This window comes from Oryzias melastigma, linkage group LG7 (genome assembly GCF_002922805.2).
Source record: "Oryzias melastigma strain HK-1 linkage group LG7, ASM292280v2, whole genome shotgun sequence".
NCBI lineage: Eukaryota > Metazoa > Chordata > Actinopteri > Beloniformes > Adrianichthyidae > Oryzias > Oryzias melastigma.
The window spans coordinates 21,030,574-21,048,147 of NC_050518.1; the positions used below are offsets into that span (position 1 = coordinate 21,030,574).

The 17,574-nt window shown below is 39.8% G+C and overlaps 1 protein-coding gene across 5 annotated transcripts in view; it reads left to right on the forward strand.

The window, feature by feature from the left end:
• The window catches only part of src (v-src avian sarcoma (Schmidt-Ruppin A-2) viral oncogene homolog), a 38,074-nt gene that overhangs the window by 10,263 nt on the left and 10,237 nt on the right, over nucleotides 1–17,574 (forward strand). For 2 of the 5 annotated variants that reach the window (XM_024292185.2, XM_024292187.2), the window contains exons 2-5: nucleotides 13,555–13,813; nucleotides 13,896–13,995; nucleotides 16,822–16,839; nucleotides 17,379–17,477. In XM_024292185.2, coding sequence (XP_024147953.1) covers nucleotides 13,564–13,813; nucleotides 13,896–13,995; nucleotides 16,822–16,839; nucleotides 17,379–17,477 — 467 coding nt within the window. In that variant the 5' untranslated portion in view covers nucleotides 13,555–13,563. Of the gene's footprint in view, nucleotides 1–12,687; nucleotides 13,814–13,895; nucleotides 13,996–16,821; nucleotides 16,840–17,378; nucleotides 17,478–17,574 lie in introns of those variants that run through there. The other 3 variants (XM_024292186.2, XM_024292188.2, XM_036212873.1) reach the window with 2 other exon arrangements.

Here is a 17,574-nt window from a genome sequence, read left to right on the forward strand (position 1 = left end):
GCACAAATTCTTTGCATGAAGTCAAGCAGGGTGGTGGAAGTTTGATGATGTGATCTAATTTTGTAGCTGATCTCCTCAGATACCAGAACTTTATAGATAAATGTCTAAAGACGTCAAAGTGATGAAGTTTGGTTAAGGTTGCCGCTATTTAGAACAATTCCAAACAATGAAGTGAGTTCAAGAGTGCTATAGTGTCTATAGGATTTTCCAAAAACTTTAGAAATTAGGCCATAAAGTTGAAGAAAAAGTGTGAAGATACCGATAAAAAATGAATTTGCTGGGATATTTAAAGTTGCATAGGCTAGAAGCTCGATGTTGTTTCATAAAACCTAAATATATATGTGTAATTTCCCCCCCAGGTGGGACTCTGCTTTAGATTTCCGAGCTGCAGGGGTCCCTCTTTCCCCCCTCGCTGTGCAGATGAGAAGCTAAGCGATGGATGCCCTAAAAAAGCTCCAGCTTACTGAGGCGCGAGGCACATGGGAGTCTCTGCGGAATTGAGCAGCTAAAATGCAGCTTCTTTGAAATGTGATGAGAGAGGGTGAATCTGAGGGTGTGCAGCCGCAGCGCTCCAGTTCACTGTAGCCGGCGTGCCGTTCAATGCAGCAACTAAACGCTGGCTTGTCAGTCCTCTCTGGTTGACGATTTTTTTTTTTTGATGTTGCACATCTTGTGCCACTTTCTCCTGCATGAGCTCCCTAAAGATCTTCAGAGGTTCTTTCAGCTCGTGTGACATCAAAGCTTTTGTTTGGTCTGAAGCGGAAAGGTTTGGGAGAAGTGAAAGGAGATCGACTTTAAGTGTTGCGAAGTCCTATTGAGGGCGAAGGGTTGGAGGAGGAGAGCAGATTGCGGATTATCTTCTGCCTCTCCTCCCAACCTCCCTCTCCTTCGTGGCTCCAGTTCATAAATTTCAGTTCATATAATGACCATATTTAGACGAGCGGCTGAGAGCAGGGTGCAGATGGAGAGGATTTCAGCCGCATGTGGAAGGAAATCCCAAAGTAGGTTAATAGTAAATTTAGTGAACCGGTTTCTGAGTGTTGGTGTTCGAGTCAGCAACGAAAGGGGTTGAAGTTGTTGTTTTCTGAGTCATCCCTGTCTGTATGTGAGAACTGGACTGAGTAAGTGTGATGTCACTCAGAAAAATGACCAAACAACGAAATGCAATGGATTCAGTCATTCAGGATGCTGCCATGCTGGATCTATAAATCGTCAGTAAGGGTTGATGGTCAGAGCCATCATTTTTCCATTTCTATGGCAACCTCTTTGGCCAATCACCTTGTTGGAAGTCCACATCCCAACCCTTGAAAAGGAGCTCTGGAGAAGCGGTCAAACGTGTTGTTCGACAGGAAACAACATACTTTAATTGAGACTTCTGATTAATAAATTGCATTCCCGGAGCTTAGATTCCTGCTCCAACCTTCCAAATTCAATCCCTTCTCATTATATAGTGCACTATATAGTTCGTCAGCCATTTTGTTGTGCTGTTCAAATCTACCATTTAAAATCGAGTGCACTAGAAATTTCCCAGAAGTCTTTGCAAAACACAAGAATGCATCAATGCTCACTATATCAGCGAATATAGACCACAATGCATTGTGGTCGAACAATTTTTGTGGAAAAGAAACAGTTTTAAATTTATTTTTTTAAAAACTATCCACATTTTTATCATCAGAACACAGTGGAGTCACGGATAGATGTCGTGAAATGTTCGCAATGATCCGATTTTCACATTGTGAAATTGGTGATGTTATATCCGGCGTTTGGAAAAATAAAAGTAAAATAGTGAGCATGGTGTCCGAACTGCTCTTAAAATCCAGGGCACTTTATAGTTTTTAGGTAGGTAGGATTAGGGTGGGAATTCTGAAATAGCCCTATTTTTTTACCAAAATGGCCGCCGCCGTGTTTGAGTCAAACTTTGTCAGTAAGTGATTGGTCCAAGTCGGTCTGAGTCAACATTTCGATGGCTACCACTCTCTCCAGGGGCGGAGCTAGAACCTTTTATGTGGGGGGAGGGGCAGGAAGGGTGACAAAACACCAGAGTGGAATGAGGTTACACTTGAAGGATCAAAAATACGTATTTCTAGCAGTTTTATCATTATTGTTGTTTTTATTTCATTTAAGTGATTGCTTTTGTTGTTTCTGCAATGCTTAAAGAACCGGTAACTCAGACTCACCAATCAGGAGTGAGTTTGTGGGAAGGCCACGCCCTTTTCACTTGATAATAGACTCGGGAGAATCTGACAATCAAACGTTGTGAACATTCAACATGAGACCCCCTACTTTCTTTGAGGCGTCTGATTGGCCAGTTTGCAACTCGAATAACTTGCACTAAAGAAAACATCATAAAAACACATTTGTTTTAGCAAGAACGTGGAAAAAATTTATTATTCTAATGAATAGCATGACTACAGCTGTTTATTTCTCTATAGAAGTCTATAAGATTTTGGCTTCTTGGAACCAGCAGGTACTTCCTGTTTGGAACGCGAGGGGGGCGGAGTCACTCAGTCCAGTTGTCATAGACAGTCAATATGAGTGATTCAATGAATACTGCAGAGCCCATTTGAATGTGGAAAAAAATGTGTTGTTGGGCTAGCACCCAAGTGACATGAAAGCAAATCCTGAACTCAAGGAAAACCCTAATGAGTCATTTTAATTAACCCAGAACTGATGAGTCAAAATAAGAGTACTCTGTCTGTTTTGCAACAAATCTAGAGTTTGAATAAGTGAACTTCCTGTGTCTGTCTCATCGGCGCTGCCACACCCAGTCTCTGAGATCAGAGCAGGTGAAGTCTGCTGTAGAACAGCTCACTGAAGACCACAGAAAAGGTGACCACACTGTCAAAAATTCAGAATGACTAAAGTCGTGCTTGGAGGTAGAATTCCATCGTGACTGATGGAAAATGTGAGAGCGGATTCCCTGTGTGTGTCAGTGGAAAAGGCTCTTGTTTTTTTGGGTTTGACATGTTCAGATTCGTCCCACAGTGACGTGGCAGCAGTTTGAACCGTGGTAAGTGTTGCAGAGCCAACCCAGAAAATGGGAAAACATGGGAGTTTGTTTCCTTCAGGGAGCAAAAAAGTCTATACGGACACTTGGCCTGTTTCCTTTCAACTTCACTGCACTTGTTTTTCTGAGGAGAATAAATCTGGCATCTCCAGATTTCACAGAGAGCTGTTCCAGAGAGCTGCATTAAACCTTAAATACCGAAGCAAATAAAACACAAGCTTCAAACTCTTCAACACAATTTCCATATTTCCAATGTATTCTGAAGCTAAGAAATCTGAATCAGCTGATTTATGTTTATCCCATATACACATCAGTACAGCAAAGTGTTGCATCAGCACAAAGCTGCTTCCTCACCATCAGAATCCACTGGAGTCATTTCAAATAACACTGAAGCTAAAGCTCTAAATATTTGCCTTAAAGGTAATCAATAAAACTACAGATTTAAAGGTATTCTCCATTTTTCCGTAAATGATGAAGTAATACAACTCCACAAATTACCACATTTTGAACAGCAGTGGATGCAGTTTATTTTTCAGCCAGCTGTAATTTGATTTTATGCCGTTTTAAGCTGTTGTGAAGTTGGATTTTGGTCAATTCTTCCTGCAGTTTGTCATCGTACATCCTTGTGTTTAAAACAGTTTGTTCATGTTTCAACACTGCCTGATATTTGTCCGAAAATGGGATCAGTTAGGATCATTTCAAGCGATTTCCTCCAAGTAGCTGAGTTTAGGTGGAGGGGCACTGTGTGTGAACAAAACATCTTTTTTTGTGCTGCTATATCAGGTGTGTTGGGTGAGTCACAAAGAAACAAATGTGAGATCATACCCACGTCATTGTGTTGTATCCCAAGAAATCTGAAGAGCAACAAACAACAATAGAGCTGAAATGGAGCTCCATGCTTTCCTTTTGAGGTTTTTTTTTGATGACATTTACCATTTTGAAGATTTTGCTCTGAACTATTTATAGTCTAAGTGTCATCAGCGTACACTGTAGTCTTCACTGTTTTTTTTTGCTGCGACTCTGGAGCACAAAGAGGGAAACTGATAAATGTGAAATGATTGAGTTGGACATAAATGCTAAAGATGTCACTGAAGGTTCTGACACGTTTGGAAACTAGAGTCGGGATTGACTTAAATTATGCTGTCAGGATTATGTAGCTCTTGTCGTAGAATCTTATGACTTCAGTCGTGTGCTCTTTGTTCCAGTCCTGTCTATTAGTGACTTTACCCACCGTCCATTTAAATGGGTTTGGATTTTTTTCCACATCTTACAGAGTAAAATTAGTCTGAATGTTCCATTAAACAACAAGCACAAAGTGTGATTATATTTAATAAAATTTAACACACAAAATATGGAGAAAGGAGAAATACTCAGAAAAAAACATAATTTTAGACGAGCTTTCAAGTAAACTGAATAAACACACTGATATGGTTTAAATTGAAAATTGAAAATGGTCATCATATGATTAATTGGTTTGGAGTGGGCCAACTTGAAGCCAGTGTTTTAGCTCCATTCTCATTGCGTTGTAGGATATGAAGATATCAAGGTACCTGAATGAGAGAAAATGGGCGGGACAACCATTTAACTGTTGAGGGAGTCTATTGAATTCAATGGTCACAGGACAATCAAAGACAACCGCCTTATTTACATCAGTTTTATTTCTATTTGTATTTATTTTGATAGCACTCTGTATTTTCAGGGTGCTCTTAAAATCCTTAACATTTTTCAAAACTCAACATATTTGTGAATTCTGGTTGTGCTTTCTGACCTGGAACCAGTTTTCTTTGGTTCTGTAGTCGGGAGGTTATGTACTGTGAAAAAGTGAGAGTGTTTTTGTATATATGTGTTACAATTACACAGTAATGAGAATTATTATCAATGTTGTATTGCACTATAAAAACATTGATTATGCCAACTAAAAGAAGTAAAATTAAAAAACAACATAGTTCTCTAAAAAAACTTCCCACCAACTCGTCTGACCAATCGTCTGCCTTGTGACTCCTTTGGGCATTCTGGGTAGTGTGTTCACAGTATGTTAACATAAGGCTGGACGGTAAAATGATAACGATATATATTGCAATATATATAATAATATATATATAATATAAATTTTTTTCTCGATAGAGGAATGAGTCTGTCGTGATAGACTTTTATTTTGAGGGTCGGATGTTGACACTCGTCAGTTAGAGAATTACAAATACACCCCCGCGGTCACTACCGCTAATCTTCTCCGTGTAACGTTTAGTTAGTTTCGGGAGATTTTTACAGCCAGTCAGAACTCAAAATGTTGATTTGATGACCGCGATGTAGCATTAGCATGATGCTAATGCTAACAAGCTGCTCCGTGTGTAGCCTGTATGGGGTTTAAAGTCGGACAATATAGTCATTGACCAGCTTTTAAGATATGGCGGATAAATACAACGAAATACAGTTTTAAAACATTCATAAAAAACTTTTTTTATATAATTATAAAAATATAAATAATATTTAAATCAAATAATTTGCTGTTGGTTACACATTTCTTTTTTGAGCCACAGAGGGTTGAAATTAGACAAATATAGTTTTTTGTGTATATCGTGATATATATCGATATGGAAAAACTATATTGTGATATAAAAATTTCCATATCGCCCAGCCCTACGTTGAAATGACTGTGTTGTTTCTCGTCATGTGCCCTGTAATCTGGTACACCGTATAGTCTGAAAAATTATTCAATTTCCTCTTTCCTCTTCTACATTTTTTTCAATAATATTTGGAAGTTTTTCGGTGTATTTTTGGTTGCAGTGTTCTAAAAGAGAGAACGACACAAAACTCTCATGAGGTACATGACCTTTAACAGGATAAATACCCATAAAGCTCATTTTACTGGCTTAAATCCTGAGCAGCTGTTAAATGCCTCATGTGATCTAACCATGACTTTGATAAATGAATTGTGTTTTTTGTCCCAAAGTATCTATCAAGCATGTCCCCTCAGAACCATTGAGCAAATTTAGATGTGATCCTTTGATGGACTTTATGGCCTCAAATATTGTGATGTTTGTCATGTTCAGATTAAGGAGGTCGGGAGGTCACAGCGGCGTCCTGCAGGGTTTGATGTTGGGAAGCAGACAAAAGCCTTCTTGTGTGGAAGATGGAGTTTAACGGCTCATTTACACCAGTCTGTCCGCGGTGCTTCTCCAATGTGTAGGCACAACAAAACTTAACGTTCGTTAGTCAATCGGAATGTTTACGACGCCTCCGTCATGTCTGACGTCCGTCCCGCTGCAAGGCAACAAGAGCTTTACACAAGAGTTCACATCAAAAAGACGAAGAAAAGTGCAACTGGTCTGGGTTTGAAAAGATAAAAATAAAAAAAAATCCATTCTACTTTCAAAATAAAATGTTATTTTATATTTAAGGTGACGTGGATGACATCATTGTCCTACAAGTTTCATTTTGGAAGTTTCCAAAAATTGACACTGAGGTGGCACCACAAACCACTCCTCCAAAAGCAAGCGTCCTGATTGGCTGAGAAGAATGGCAAACGAAGAGATTTTGTTCCCTTCCTCCTGTATGAGGAAAATGAATGCACACTTTTCGCTTTGTGAAGAGCTCCCGGCCTCTGATCCTATTATAGAAGCCTAAAGCACTGCTGCAGGCTGGTGGAAATTAGTCAGATTTTATTGGAGGAATCATGAACCATTCACCAGATGACCTCACGCTGTCCTCCTGTCTGTCTTTGGCTTCATCCCACTCCCCGCTGTTTCGGTTTCTCTGGCAGATGAGCGCCGGGCGTCTCTCACCCGACTCCCAGATTCCTGCTAATCTGGCCTCTTTCTTCATCAGACAGGCACGCGGCGCTCTCGCAGGGGCTTTTGGCTGCGTTGCGTGCGGCTCCCCTGCAGCTGTGCTGCTCTGTGGAATGCTTGGAATCACCTCGGCGGCTGCAGCCGGGCCTGCTGAGGGGATGTGTGCATGCAGCGTAAATATTGACTTCACCACCTCCCTCTCCCCTGTGTCCAGTCGTGACAGGAGCGCCGGGTGGGGGGGGTTTGTACACATTGTATGCAGGACTCAGCGGACTCCTGGTGATCTGTTTACCTCTGATCCCCAAACATGGAGGAGTTCTCCTGTTTTTAGGCAACTATGAACTTCTCTGTGTTATTCCAGCTTAACACAAAGTAATAACACAAAAGGAAACAGGAGGCGTCTGTTAGACGTGGAAAAGGACAGTGAGCATGAGCAAACAAACCCATTTCCTGCTTTCATGTTTGTTGAAGTTAAAGAGAAACAACGCTTGGTTTCATCTCCAGGGTTTGTTCGGAATCAGAAACCAACATTTCTGAGCTCGTTTCTTATGTGTGTGTTTGGATGTCTCAAAGGTCTGGCGGCGGCAGCAGCAGTCGTGGTTGGACCGGTCGGTCTGGATTTGTCGGTGCAACACCCATGCTGTTTTCAGGGCACAGATGGAATGTCATCGTTGCGTTTGGCGAGCGCGATTAGCGGAGCCGACGTTGATAATCTGGACTGAACAAGCAGCACTGGATTATGGTAGAATTGGCGAACTCGTGACGCCAGAGCGTAAAAGGCCCCTCCTCCCCCAGCTACCCCGGTAGTTTAAGCATTAAGACGAACATCAAGAACGATGCTTTTATTCTCCTGCGGTGGAAACTTTCTAAAGTGTGACCCGTGCAGCTCTACCCATGTGAGCAGGGCACACGTGCACACACATTATGCGCTGCTTATGCAAATGCAATAAAAACAGGCGGGTATTTTCCTGTAGTCTGGCAGCTGCTGCTCACTCAGCTCTCTTAAGAGGGCTTGCGGAGGAGGCCTGCCCGTGCCGCCTGAATGTTAATCTGTCTCGGTTACAGTGTGTGGGATATGTCCAACATGGTTCAGAGTGGCATCGCCTCATTTCACAGGAGCCGTCCTCATCCGGAACCTCTGCTGTTCAGCTTATCGGGCTCATCTGTAGGAGTCAGATTAAATGAAAAAGAGTCATCATTGTTTGTTGGCAGAGTTAAACGACTTATGGGATGCAGCCAGGGAAAACGAATGATATTGTATTCTTTTTTTCTATTTGTGGATTTCATCATAGAGTTTTAAAATTGTTGAATTTTCTGTTTAGTTTAGCTAGAAAAAGAAAAGTATTTCAGTGTAAATACCTGATCCACACCTTGTTAAAAATGTAAAGTATTTCTCGTGGGCGGTTGTTGGAAGCGTCTTCCAATTCCTATTAGTTTCTGTCTTTCTCAGTTTCACATTCACTATTAGGAGATTTAATATGTTTGTTATTTACACAGACAGAGAATGTCTCAGTTCACTTGCAAGTGAACCCTAGTGCGGTTCACTTCAGTGTGAATGCACAAACTCTTATTGTGAAATAAAGCAGCGGTCAACCAGTACGAGTAACAATAGATTTGTGTGTTGGTGAACATGCTGTAGTGAGGAGGTGAAGATCATTTTTAATAAAGAACTTGTCATCGGTTAATCAATCAGAATCAAGCTTAATAGATCAATAATTGATCCATAAAAGTAGATATCAATCTAGCACATAAAGCTAAAGTCTGCTAGCTTAATGCTAACATATAGTGGGATTTCCCAAAGAATAGCTAATGCTAACGCTTGCTAACGGTCGACTTAAGTATACATTGCTGATTAAATGAGCATCTTTATTAACTTTATTAATTTTCCAAACTGTTTTAAGGAAATATTTTTTAAAGTGTGGTCTAAAACAGCATTTTTGTTCTCATACTTTCTTATTCTTCTGGAATAAGGTGTACTGCTATAGCGTAATCACCACTTAGTGGTTAAACTGAAACGCCCTCCAGGAGAAGCAGAACAATTGTTTGAGAATCCATGTAACACTGTATGTTAATAACAATCTCATATTTCAATAATAAAATATACAGTATATGAACTGTATCAGATTGATATAAATATCTTCAAAACATATATAAATTATTAATTTATTTCTAAACAAATGTGTCCAAATGTGTAAACCGTGTAAACTCAAAATTGAATTGAGTGGATCGAAAGAATAATAAAATATCAGAATGGAATCATTCCAGGTTCAGGTGAATCGGATCGATTCTGAAAATTATTGGCGATTCCCAGCCCTAGTCAGTGGACTACCAGGGTTAACTATTTTATTTCTGTTTTTTTGTAGTGCTAGATATTTGGCAACACTGCCCCCTATGGAGCTGTTTTTGGAACTGCTACCTTTTAAACTTTTTTAAGGGCAGTTTTGTCCACCTTGTAGTCTTTAGGTTTAATTCAGAGACCACTTTGTGGGAAAACAAACACAAACCAATAAGGGAAGATTTTTAGCGAAGGATCTTTAAATTGGTCAAAGTTCTTTCATCCTAACAATTATAAATAATTCTTGTTTTAGCTTTATTAAGTTATTTCATTCATCCAGCATCTTAGCATGGCATTGCTTGTAAATAGACCATTGAATTGAACTGAAAATCAGTTTGTGTTTTTAAAAGCAAGAATAGTATAAGTGGCAGATTTAAAAGGCAAAAAATAACCGTAAATCTTTTCTTAGAAACATCATTGAAACATGATAATTCTGTAAATTCAACTTTGAACTTCTACTATGAGTCTACTGTCGCTATGATACAATCTATCTTAATTATTTATGCTCCATCTCTTTGTAGTCTGTCATCCACTGAGTTTGTTTGTATCGTCATTGCAGCAAACCCTTCATTAAAAATCTGTGCACATTACAATCAAAGACGTCTGGATTTGGTTTGATGCTTTAAGATTCACACAAAATCTTTGAGAACCCAAAACAAAAAAATATTAAATGCCATTATCCTGTTCGTTCAAACAGTAGATGCCGATACTGTGAGAGGATGCTATGAAGGGACTGGAGCTGCTTTTTAGTCTCCTCAAATGAAAAATGCAGCAAAACAGAAGAATTCTGTAGAGAATAGTAACCCCAGCAGCAATATTAAAGGACTATTCCCATTACCAAAAGCTCAGGAGACTTGAGGGATTTGGAATTCATTGCCAGATCTTATGCATAATTAACAACACCCCCCTCTCCTCTGTGCTCTTCATCCTCCCGCCTTGCCTCAGGGACTTTCATGCTCTGAGACAGTTGTGTTTTTTTTTAAGTAACTCAGGTGTTTTAGGCCAAAATCATTGACGTCCATCCCAGCAGGCTATGCTTCTTGTTTCATTTTTCTTCACACACGATTCACCTGATTGTCCAGCAAAACCTGTCTGGTTTTGTGACTATTTTCTTGTGGCAAAGGCATGTGTAGATCTTGTAGACTAAAATCCACACGCCTCTTTTGTGTCTTCTTCGTGTCTTTGGTGTGAAGCATCAAAAATTCTTTGAAGTTGAGGAGCAAAAAAGCAACAGAGAACATATTAATTCATGAAAAGAAAGAGCAGCATTCAGCATGAAATTCAGGATTTCTCAGAGGAAATTTGCTAGAAATTTGAATGCACTAATGAAATTTTGTGTCACAGATGCTGTTTTATCCAGAATATTAACATTTTCATACATATTTTGCTGTATTCCTTTCATTTATGTTTTGCAGCATTCACAATGGTGTCAGGAATTACTCATACACCAGGAGTTTATGGAAATTAAGGTGATTGTCCAAAGAATAATAATCCGAAACAAGGATCAATTTCAACAAGTGTATGATATTTTTAGGATAAATATGTGAATATTGTGATATTTTCTTTGTTCCTACTGTCATTTTGAAATAATGATTTATTAGAAACCATTTAGTTCAGCATCTTTTCAATTCCACTTAAACCTCCGACCACTAGTTGGCAGCACGCCACAACAAAACAACAAAATTCCGCAAGAACTATCTCGTGGTGGATGATCGCTCATTAGTCTCATGGTTGTTGTTACGCAGCTAAATGACATCGATGCAACTCGGTTTTAGCTAAAATAGAGAAATCGTTGGAGATTGTTCATTATTTCTTCAGTCGTTTTAACTAGCAGACTTCTGCTAAATTCATAAAATACATGTAAGTAGTGTTGGGAAACGCAATCTTTCTTGACCGTACTTGAAGAACCGCATTGGTTAAGACACATTTAGGTTTATTTCTAATTATATACTGAAAAATATATTTTTTGTGGAAACCAGACAACATTGAGAGTTGAACTATGGCAAGCCAAAGGGGTCAATATTCGCCAGGAAAAGCGGGGTTAAAAAAAATGGCGTTTTGGCCATGAAAAACGCCGCTTTTAACAGACAGTTTTTAAAAGTAACACTTAAATTACGCCATTTTGTGTTGTCCCAAATCAAGTGTAAAAAGCGGTGAATTTTCATGTTCAAACTGCATGAAATTTATTGCGCTCAAAACGGCGCTTTAAAAGCGCTTTTGTTGTGTCATATATGTGCGTCGAAAGCGCCGTTGTGCCTGATTAAAACGACAATGGCCAAGAAGGATCTTAAACCCCTGCCGTGGCCGGGTGGTTTCATGCGGGAATCGTGAGTTCAATCCTACGGCATTACACTTTTGCAGATTTTTAGCTACAGTATAATTTATATTGTAGTTGGGGTTTCATTTTTTTCTCTTTATCTTCTTCTGTTTTGTGTTTACAATTATGTATCACATTAATAAACTATGATAATATTTAAACAGGCTTTCTTTGTTGCAGACAATTTGAAATCTCTTTTTGTAGAGATTAAATTACCAAACCAACATGCTGTTAGAATAGAAACTGTTCATTTGTGTTTAAAAATTGAGGAAAAATCCATGGATGAACAAATCTTTCCTGATTATCTGATGCCTATGTCTGTTATTGTTGTTTTGTCAATACCTACACAGAACAGATTTACTATAACAGATGGGTGGCGCGGCGGTACCGCGTAGGTCTTGTAATGTTGCCACCCGGGTTCTTGGACAACAACAATAAAAGGAAACATTTTCTCTGGGCTGTTTTTGTTCAAATGCCTCATATTGTCATAGAAATTGCACCTAGTAAAACGTTTAACAAAATTGTGATTGATTAAAATCCAAAAGTGTAAGTAATTTGATTAATTTTTTCAATCAATTGACAGCACGAATAAAAATTAAACACTCTAAATGTACAATTTTGTGTGTGATTTTGTAATCATTTGGAGATAATAATAAGTGGTTGGCAAATACTCTGACAATTAATTTTTTTCAGGTTTGCGATTCATTAAATTTTTGTAATCAATTCCTGGCCCTAATATATTCTTTAGTCTCTGTTGCAGATTTGAGATTTATTGTATGATGGATCCTGTATCGTATCACGAGACTCTTGCCGATAAATTCAATCCTCTGCAAATCTGCACAGCTCACTCATATATTTGCAAACACACTACTACAAATACATGCTCTCAAATCCAGAACAACCAACTTTTTTTTCTAAAGCTTTCCCCTTTAAGCAGCATCATCTAAAGGCCATTAAGGGCAATGCTCTTTGACAGGAAGGTTTTTCTGAGCATAATGGCTTTTATTTGACAGACAACTGAAGAAGAGAGGTCCCGTCTCTGCTCTTCTTCAAATTATTTATTAACCAGTCCTTAAGGGAGGGGTCCTTGAGCCACCCGCCATCCCTGTCTGTGTATCTGAACACGCATGTTTAGTTTGTCCGACTCATCGAACCCTCAATGTTTTCTTGTATCGATGCCAATCGAAGGTTTGACCTCGATATGATGCAGTCGATCATTAAAAGGTTAAAAGGTTGGGTGAGGCCTGGTGTAGTTTTTTTTGTTGCAGGATTCTTTCCGCCGTGTGTCATTTGTCACTGGGATGGATACGACGCTTGCCAGGCAGAGCGTCATCGTCGCCCGATTCTTCTGGGATTAGACTAGTCGCGTGTGGATCAGAGACGTTCCCGCGCTGGTGTATCCAACAGATGCTTAGCCCCCTGGGAGTTCTGCGGCAAATGTTAACAGTCGGGGAGGGGGGTGGGGGGATCGTTTAACTCTACCCACTTGCACTTTTACCCTCCACTGTCGATCAGAAGGATTCCCACCCCTACCCGACCCTTCTTTGTGTTCTGTGTGAAATTAGAATTCGCCGCTGGACCGCCTGTGGTTTTATCTATCCGCGATAGCAGCGACTCCTCAAAATATTCTAGGATTAGTGTAATTATTTCCCAGCGCTAAAGCACCACTTCAAGTATGAGCCGGGGGAGAAGCTCCAGTCTTAAATCCGACCTTTGCAGCAGTTCTATCACGTGTCCAACAGTCTATCTGGACGAGAAGTTAGCGTGGAATAACAAATGTTGGGAAGTTGCACTTGTGTGAGACTTGTGCATTTAGGCCTGTCTGTTTGCCAGCAGGGTGCAGCGGGTCTCCTGTTTGCACTGAAACCAAAGCTCTACAGCTGCCTCTCTATCTGTGAGGAAATGTGTTTCATGTGGTCTGCATGAGTCTGTGAATTCAGCAGCAGGCTCCAGCCTGTCTCTGCTTTCTGCAGCAGAGATAAGATTTTTTTCTTTAAATTGTTTCTGTCTAAAATAATGGTGCAATTTATGTTTTTAAAGTGCTTTGTAATCAGTTTTTTTTTTTAAAGATCTCTAAGATTGTTTTCTGCTCTTAAATGTGCTGCAGGCTTTGGCTATGGGGGGATCCAAGAGTAAGCCCAAGGATGTAGGCCAGCGAACCCGCAGCCTCGACAGTAACCCCGGCTCTGGGGGAGGGGCTGGCAGCCATCACCTCAATTCTGCTCAGCAGTCCGTGACTCCAAACCGAAACCCCGCGGCCGACGCAGGTCTGAACAATCAGTCGTCGGCCTCCAATGCAGAGCTGACCCTCTTCGGAGGTGTGGACAACAACAGTGTTTCGTCTTCCAACAGAATCACTCTAGCAGGTGAGAGTCACATGACCTCATTTTGGAGCTGGTCCCACTGAGCACACAGATTCTCTGGTTAAAACCCGTTCTGTTCCTGCAGGTGGCGTAACGACATTTGTGGCTCTGTACGACTACGAGTCTCGAACAGCTTCAGATTTGTCTTTCAGGAAAGGAGAACGGCTCCAGATAGTAAACAATACGTAAGGAACACATTGAGTACACTCTTCTGTCTCATCTAAAAACCTTTGTTCTTATGCAAATTTAAGGAAAACCTCCTAGTATTGTCTACTGTAAAGCTTTGTTTATGGCTTTTCTCTGGGTCTTTCTGTCCATGTTTAGAGTAACACACCTTTCTTAGCATCCTGGTTTTGTTTGTGTTGCTCTGCAACTGTACTATTAAATTCTATCTTGGATTATGTTAGTTTTTGTTTTGTTTTTTAGCTGAAGTTAGAGCCAGCCAGTAGTTTCCATTACATATATTCTAGAAATGTCGAAAAAACACAATTTCGCAATTACGCTGTTTTGATTAAATCAAAATTATACAAATAAACAAGAGTTACTGAACACGTAATATTAACGTGTTGATAAAAATTTTAAAGTAATGCCCTGCACTACTTAAATAAAGCTTAAGTACAATATACCAACATTTTTTTTATTGTTTTGCTGTTTTTCCCAATACTAAAGCTAGCATACGCTAGCAATACTAGCATAGTGAGCTAAAGACAATTAGCTGTCACATACCAAAGTGTGTGAAATTTGACCCATCCCCTAGGAGAATAGTGAGCCGAAGAAGCAGCGATGCTCTGGAACCATTTTGTGGTTTAACCCTTCATTCCAACACTTTGCTACGACTCTGCTTAGATCTAAACATACGTTGGATTTGAACTCACAATCTTCTTGTCTTAGAGCGGACACTCCACCAAAAGGCCATTGAGCTGGTGGCCATGTTCTTTGCTATTGTAGAAAAGAAAATTTTGTTGTTTGCTTTGATATAACTATATATAAAAACTCGCATACCACAAACTTTTGTTTCACATGCTAACCATTTAGCATGTAGCCTTGTTTTTTAGATGTTCACCTGCCTAAAAATGGCTATTTTGACAGATATTGAACATATAGAGTCAATTTCATTCTTTACTGCATTAATGTACAATATTTAGAAAAAAATGAATGATGAAAAACCTATAAATTACCATATTTTCTGGACTATAAGCCGCTACTTTTTTCCTAGGTTTTGAACCATGCAGCTTATACAAAGGTGCGGCTATTGTGTGGATTTTTCTTCCACTGTTAGGGGAGCTCTAACCGGAAATAGAATCAAAAACAAGAGACAAAAAAAATCTATGTAAATCAGAATAGCCAACGCTACTTTTTCTTTAGCAGATATGACACTCATGACAAATTACTAACTGGTAATTATTTTCAAATCCTCGCTTCTTCATTATGGAAATCCCGCAAAGAAGTTTGTGTGGTGCACATTTTTTAGTAGAAGGCGATGGAGCTTGCTATCTAGGAAGGAAACAACACTGCTCTACACAAGCTTAGCATCAATTAATCTATGCTGAGACGCTGGAGACAGCAGGTACATACATGTACATTCACAATACAAAATTGTTCTCTACATGCAGTAAATATAACATTTTTCAACATAGATATCTGCGACTTATAGCCCGGTGCGGCTTGTAGTTTTTTTTTTTTCTTTCTTTTTCTTAAATTGCGGCTTATATACAGGTGCGGCTTATAGTCCAGAAAAAAGGGTAGATACAATTGAACTCGTATTTCACAAATATTCAAAAAGTTTTAGTGTCCCTAAGTTTTTTGCTAAAAGCCAAGTGCTGTTAGCAAACATGCTGTACTTGGGAAAGTCTCAAGTTTCTCTGACTTTTTGACTCATTAAAACTAACAGTAGAAGGTTTCAGTGCACGAGGCACTTGCAGTTTGGACTCTGTTATTTCAAATATATAGTGCATTCCAATATCTCTTTTTGACACAAAGTCAAGATTCTCCGATTTACTTGAGAAAATTTAAAAACAATGTTTCAAAGCTTTTTTTGGAGGGGAACTCCTACAAAAGTAGCTGTTCTCTAAGAACCTGTGGGTCAAACAAGATGGAAATTCTGGGCAAAAACGCTCACTTTGGACTAGTACTTCTAGTACTACTGCTGATAGAGTCACTGAAAATGTCACGTCACAAAGCTGAGTTCCTGATTGGCAGATGTAACACAGCGACCTGTCAGACTTCAGGTATTTACATTTTGGGCGTGCCACCTAATTCGTTCCTCGCCGCTCAAATCAAGCTGCGGGCAGACTTTCGCACAGCGCCAGTTGCTCATATCGCGCAGGACTTCAGATCTTCAATTCGCCTCAGAGCGCGCCAGTACCATTGATTAGCATTGGAGCTGGCCGCCTCCGCTGTGCGAATTGCGTTCGGTGTGAATGCACTTGAGACTTTGGAGAACAACAATGAGATTTGTTTTCTATTTGTCTCAAAGCCACAGAGATCCAACATTAAGACCCACTTTCTTCTAACTGAGACCAACTCCAACAGGGGCTTATAACCTGTGTAACCATACGCTTGTTGTTTTTCTATGCACAAACCTAAAGAGGCCAGTGAACCATATACCGTGCACAGTCCAATTGCTCACAAACAAATAGTTGACCTAGAAGGCACATAACAATAGTGGATCATGTCTGCATTTGGCCCCTTTAGCCCAAAACTTGAATCATAGATGGTCGAGTTTACCCAGCTGCCATGAGGCTTAGCAGGTTGTCAAATAAGGTGATACACATCAATTTATGACTCAGTCGGATTTTAGGCATTTTTTAATCTTATACATGTCTGCACCGCAGGCCTCATTACTGTACTTCCAGCTGCCTTTATGTAGTAGTTAAACTTTTAAGGTATGTCGCCCTATTAAATGTTGGACTCTGCTACTGCTTTGACTGTGCTCTCTTTAACTTCTCCTTTTTTCACTGTTTTCCTTTCATCTCTCCCATTTCTGCATCACAACCCATCATTTTTTATAGGAGGAAGGTGAACTGCAGGTTTGTGAAACATCCCAGCCTTTTTTTCTTTTAATCAAATTGTGCTTTTGCATCACGCACCATATAGATCGCACAATAATCAACATAATGTCACTTCATCGCACAGCTTCGCCTTTGGCCATGAACCCAATGCTAAAGCGATGAAGAGTTGTTGCCACATCCTTTCAGCTCTCTAATTATAACAGATCGACTAGACGCGATGAATATTTAGTTTTTTCTTTTACCCTTCAAATTGCCTGACTGAATGTCGCTCTCCTTGATAGCGCTCATGCGCCTCAATATTGCCTTCTGTGTGTAAACATTTGTGTGATCACTTAACATTTAGTTTTAACCAAACCGTAACAAAGGTCTGTGTTTATCAAGCTGCTCCAGCCAGGAGTTTAGCACCGTCTGATTCATTTTTTAGTAGTTGCCAAAGGCAAAGATAAATGTGAGCAGAGCTCCGTGCTTTGAGGAGCTTGATAAAAGGCCTAAGATTTTACGTTTTTTCTGTGAAATGAGCCCTGGTGACGCTGTGACTTATCATTTCGTCTTTGCAGAGAAGGGGATTGGTGGCAGGCGCGCTCCCTGACCACCGGAGAGAGCGGTTACATCCCCAGCAATTACGTGGCTCCATCCGAATCCATCCAGGCAGAAGAGTAAATTGTTCAGATTTTTCTCTGTCTTACTCTGTTTCTTTTATCTTTGTGTCGAAGAATCAGCACACATTTTTTTACTATGTAGACTTTCCTTTCT